Source organism: Castor canadensis, chromosome 10 (genome assembly GCF_047511655.1).
Source record: "Castor canadensis chromosome 10, mCasCan1.hap1v2, whole genome shotgun sequence".
NCBI lineage: Eukaryota > Metazoa > Chordata > Mammalia > Rodentia > Castoridae > Castor > Castor canadensis.
Genome location: NC_133395.1, coordinates 107,752,619 through 107,758,618, shown reverse-complemented (window position 1 = coordinate 107,758,618; position 6,000 = coordinate 107,752,619). Strand labels below are relative to the sequence as shown.

General features: G+C 40.4%; 1 protein-coding gene across 1 annotated transcript in view; it reads left to right on the top strand.

Annotated features, from left to right (window-relative positions):
* The first annotated feature begins 746 nt into the window (after nt 1–746).
* The window catches only part of Kcnh8 (potassium voltage-gated channel subfamily H member 8), a 362,401-nt gene continuing 357,147 nt past the window's right edge, over nt 747–6,000 (top strand). Inside the window, exon 1 of the mRNA XM_074043836.1 lies at nt 747–1,009. Coding sequence (XP_073899937.1) covers nt 934–1,009 — 76 coding nt within the window. The 5' untranslated portion in view covers nt 747–933. The remainder of the gene's footprint in view (nt 1,010–6,000) is intronic.

The window sequence follows — 6,000 nt, the reverse complement described above, 5'->3', positions numbered from 1 at the left end:
GTGTGTGTGTGTGTGCGCGCAGGGGGTGGGGGGGGAAGAATGGCTTGAGAAGACCACCGGTAATCTGGAGAGGGTGCGTTTTTGAAGCCCAGGAAGGGAAGGGGAGGTTTTTGGGCCAATTCTCTGAGGACTGGATAGGAGGGCGCACAACTAACTTGGAGCTCCTGTCGCGGGAACTCGCGATAGCAGGTGCACCGGAAGGGGGACAACTCCCCCCAGGCGCCCCAAGCTGCCTCTGCTCCCTTGGACACCATGGGGAGCCTCCCCGCTTCCAAGTTCTGGGCGGAGGCCGGTTACCTGCCCCGACCTGTCTCCTCCCCTTGTAACAATACCACACCCACGGGACTCCAGTCTCCCTGGCAGAGGGACCAAGCGGGAACAAAGGGGTCTTTGTTCACTAGCTCCTGGGGAGGTGGGAGTCGCGCTCGCTCCTCGCGTTTCCCAGCGCCCCTGCTCCGCGCCACCGCTTCCCCCAGGTCGCGTGCCCTTCTCCACCACCCCAGAGCCTGAGGTCAGGGCACGACGCCCCGGGCAACCGCGGGCTCTTTCCGGCGGGCGAGGCATCGCGCGGCGGCGCCTGTCGGGCTCTGTCGCCGGCCAAGGGGCGGTGGGGTGGGGTGGGTGTGTGTGTGGGGGGGTCTCGGCAGCTGGCGGAGGAGGAGGGGGCGGGAGCGGGAGCCTGCGCCGGGCTGAGCCTGAAGGAGCGGGGAGGGCTCGGAGCGCGCTCGCCGGGCTGCTCCAGCCTAGGCGGCAGTGGCTGGAAGTCACTGCCTCTCTCTTGCTATCCTCCCCCTTTCCTCCATCGGCCCCATCACCACGCCAGGCCCCCCTCCCCTGCCGTCATCACGCTCCCCTTCGCCCTTCTTGGCACTTTCCTTTCGAGCCATCCTTCCGGACAAACTTTGATGGAGAATTTCACACCGCGTTGGAAAAATGCCGGTTATGAAAGGATTACTGGCGCCCCAGAACACCTTCCTGGACACCATCGCCACCCGTTTTGACGGAACACGTAAGTCTTACTCTTAGAAGGGTTGCCTGGTATATTCGGAGAATGATTTTTCTTTTCTCATAAACCTTACTTTTGTTCCCCCTCCCCTTTCTTTTGGCACCAGCAGAACGAATTGCCTTCTGTTCTTGCCACCGTGTCTTTTGTGCGGAGAATTTTTTCTTTCTCCTGTGATTCGATGTAGTATTAACACTTGGGATTGGTGTAGTTGGTTTCTCTTGACTTCCTGGGATCGAAAGGGCTGGAAAACAGCCTGAAAGAAAGACGGACACCTGGGTTCACTGTGGGACCTATATTTTGGTGCATCTTTAGGGACTTGGTTGTAATATTACATGGTGACAATAGAGATACTGTGCACTTCATTTTCCTAGAGTTTTGAAGCTGCCTAGATTTCTAGATTTGAGTATGGAGGAGGGTTTTTTTTTTTTAATGGACCTTTATTCTGAGAGATTTTTTTTGGACGGGCATGATTTCCTATATAAGTTTAAGAAATGCAGAGTAGAATCAGGATTGCCAAGTGTGAGCTTTCTGTAGACTTCTGAGTGTTGTGAGTTTGGCAGAACCCTCATTCCTGCCTTTTAAACTGGAACAGTATACCTCTTAATCCTGAAATTAGCCAAACACTCAAAGATGATGCAGGAAGGAGAAGCTGGACTTCAGAAAGGCTGATACGATCTTATGATCATGAGAAAGTTTCAATATTTTTGTTTTTGGGGAGTAGGCATGAATATTATTGGATATTTGATTCCTTTAAGTTGGAATGAAAATAAAACAGATTTGGTGTTCTGTGGCTGCTTGAAGACTGTACCCTTTCAGGACCACGGTCAGGTCCCCTCTTTTCCCCAGGCTTTTCATTCTCTGCTGGAGCCTGTGCATATTCCCAGAAGGTTTTTAACCCTGTACATAGGAGTCTGTTTGTATCCCTACCCCTAACAAATGCCCCGAGTTACCTTCACTAAGAATATTCATCGTCTTCCTGGCATATGCTGCTCTGTGTGCTCTCTTCCTTTTTTCTATTTATTATACAAACTCAAATAAACTCACTTATTCTAAAAGCTTTCTCAGTGGTTCATATACCATTTTCACTATGACTGTGTATTTCTTGGAGCTGGAGTGAGACTTTCTGTCTTAATTCCATTTGCACCCCAATAGTCTACATACAGACTTTTCTTAGTGTGGTAAGCAAGTCTTACATTTTTATGCTTCTGGAATAGTTGGACAAGTTTTAGATGAGACAGAAATGAAGTACTTACATTGAATTTGCTCAGTTTTTGGTTTGATATTCAACCTAATCATGGTTGTGTGGATATTTAGTCACTTCCAGTTTTTTTGTCTTTAGGATTTTCCATTCTTTCCACTTTTATATTCTTCTTGTATCAGACAATATGAGAGAAGTGAACTATTAGATAATGTGTCTTCTGTAGATAATAAGAAAAAATATTGTAGGAAAAGCTCAAGCCCCTGACAATGCCTTTGCTACCACCATCCGAGTGCCACCAAAATTACCACTGCTGTCTTTAACCATGCATGACTGTGGTACTACTGATTACCTGAGGAGCTATGCAGTTTCGTGTGGATGTTGGCTCTTAAAGTTGAACATTTCAAACTAAGATGCTCTAAACATTGATCCTGAATGCATGTCTTGAAAATGAGGTAATTGGAAAATGGTAGTTGTCATTTAAAGTTGAATGGAGTGCAGTGTATACTGAATCATCTCAGCAGAGCCCTGGGAATTATTGCAGAGATACATTTAGATATCAATTGCTAACGAAAGAGGCTTTAGATCATCAGTGTGAGGATATCTTGTTCTCTTTCTGACTCTCACCCTACCATGATAAGCAGCAGGGCATGTAGGGAGAGATGGGTGTGTGTGTATGAGTCACTGTTTTTCTATTTTATCTACACATTAATGTTAATAAAGAGAAAGTTAGAAACTTTAAATCCTTATTTGAGAAGACCTTCATTATATACCAACATTTAGGATACTAAAACTCTGTTGAAGATCATGTGTGACCTGTGTACCACAAAGTCTGGAGGATTCCAGGAGGGATCCAGTTTGTATGAAATCTGACAATCAGTGGAGTAAATTTCAAAGTGATAAGTAACATAGAGGTTGACTTTGGCAAGATTTTGTTTGCAACATTTAATGAATTCTATGAAAAATGATTGCATTTTCTCTTCTGCCTTTTTTTTTTTTAATTTCAGGATTCCTTGAATAATCTGAAACTTAAAGGCAAAAACCTCAAGCAAATTCTTAGGAACAAATTTTGCTATCTCTAGAATTATGAGCATGCCATTTCTCCAGCTAAAATTTTAGTTTATCTTATTATGGCCTCTTTTCTTGTTGACATAATTTTATCAAGAACTGTTTCTATTCCTGAAATTCTTTATCTATGATCATTCTTCCTTCATTTGATTTTTTAAATAGTGATCATTTATTTTCTTTTGCAAGATAAAACTCTTTGCGAGTTTTAAATTCTCAAAATTGCCACACACTCAAAAACTATGCTGAAATGAATATTGTTATTACACTCAACATGTTATGAGTTGATTTGGTATTTTTTCTGCTTTGTTTCTGAGATATACTTTATAGTCATGCTTATTTCTTTTTTTATCCTATTTTGAACAATTATAATGAAAACATGAGAGCCAAACAAAACCTTAGCAAACCACCTTTCTAATCAGGAGAATGTGTGGAATTACTATTAGTCTTATTGATTTAACATCAGAATGGGAAAATAAAATAATTTCAGACATCATCTAAAAGTTCTCTCAGGAAAAAATTTATGTGCCATATAAAAGCCTATAACATAATCTTACAAATGTATCAGTTGTAGTATCACAGAGCGACAAAGAAGGAGTTAATATAGTTTATCACCTAGTGACACCTTATTGATTTACATAATATATATTCTTTCCTTTTAATATTTAGTGAGATCTTTGATAGGATTGAAAGACAATTGTGAGCCATTAATTGAAACTATTTTTTCTAACATGCAGTATAATTTATACAAATTAATAGAAAGTATAAATATTTTTATATGATGTTATCACTAAAATATTCTTAAAATATGTTCTTTGAATTTGTGTTTAATTGAAGTGGAATGAGACAAAATAAGAGCCTTTCAAAGATTGGTTATATATACTATGATTAGAGGAGAAAAGTAATTCCAGTGAATTTCTTTGAATCATATCTAACAACACACACAGTTTTATCATTATGGCCAGAATATAATTGGCTCCTACATAGTTTTTTTTTTTGTAAATATTTATAATGCATTAAAAAGTTTTTCTGAGCAGGTTTTTGTTTTTAGGTACATGAATCTCAATCTAAACAAAGGGAAAGTATAACAAGAGAACACCTAAGTCCATATTTGAAAAAAATAGTTTTTTTAGTACAAATATTTGTCACAGGGTAAAATTTGAGAAAAACACATTTTTTTTTCTTTTTGGAGAATTTAAAGCTTTCAGTGGGAATTGTCCATTTTCAAGCATAATGGTGCATTAGCCTACATTTTCCAGCCATATCAAAATTTGACCACAATTCTTCTTCCCCATTGTGTTTACTAAGACAAGATTTAAATTTTAAGGAAAGTTTGTAACTCAGTGTACTCCATCAAAGAAATGCTAGCTAAAACATTAAAAATAATGGTGATTTAATACTCATTGATATTTGCATACATTTTATGTGCACTTATATGACCTGTTCAGAAGGGTTCAAGGAACTTTGTTAAACTTGATCTTTGTTTACAGATGCAATTCCCAATGTTTTTGTCCATCTTTATACTTTCATCAAAACACATAAATGTCTTAATGTTAGAAGTACAGGGAGAAGAATAATGTACTCAGTGCCAGACAAGGGGTGGAATAAGATGGGACATTGGAGCTCTTAAGTCTTTGTTGAGTTGTGACTTGGAGAATGTCACTTAAGGCATTTCACCAGTGAAAAATAACTAGTCTTATTATGTGTGAGCCTGCCTATAAAAGGCTATTGTATGAAGATATTCAGGGAAATATGTAGTACTCCATAGGTATTGCCCACCAGTGAGTTTGTAAAGACTTACATTTTTTGTCTCTTACATGCTATTGGTAGTTTCTTTAATTTCTGTTCTTATGTTAAAGAACTTAAGTTTCTATATTAGTGTTCTATTTCTGTGCTAGTTATTTCTCCTCTTTCATAGGTCAGGTATCCAAGCATGGATGCTTGGGGTCCTCTGCTCAGACTCAAATCCATAAACAAGTCGTTGACTGGGAGTGTTGTCTCATCTTTCCTTTCCAAATTCACATAAGCTGTTAACAGAGATGCAGTTTTATAACTGAGGTCCCTATTTTCTTGCCAGCTATCAACCAGAGAATTTTTCTCAGCTACTAGAGCCTGCCCTCAGGTTTTTACTTCATGGCCTCTCTCCCATGGGCTGTCTCAAAATAGCTTAATTCTTTGAGAACAGCAGGAGGGTCTCTCTTGTTGAAGTTCACCTAAGTCAGGCCCTCTCAGGATAATCTCTCTTTTGACAAACTCAAAATCAGTTCAGTCATCTTAATTACATCCTTAATCTATGCTGTTTCCATCATATTCACTCAATGGGAGAGACTTCATGGGTGTGTGCACAGGAGTTGGGGCTCTCAGGGCCATCTTGGAATTCTTCCTACCACAGTTGTTGTCTGCTCACCATTGTACTATCACACACAGCCCCACACTGCTCTTCTATGAAGCTGACTTTTGAGCTTGTTCTGTAATTCAGCACACAGGATACTCTCTGGGAACATAAGACTTAGCTTCCTGGATGGGTTTTCCCTCACATCTGGTGGTGGCATATGTGTAAACCTAGCCCAGAACATTTTAATCACCTGTACTGTCATTCTTCTTTCTTAATCTAAGTTTAATGTGGAAGACAGAGGAATATTCTCAGAATATTAATCTCAGTCTCTCGATAGGGTGCTGCCTACTTCCAGATAAGAAAGCTTCTATGTGGTTTGTTGGTGTGGATACAGGT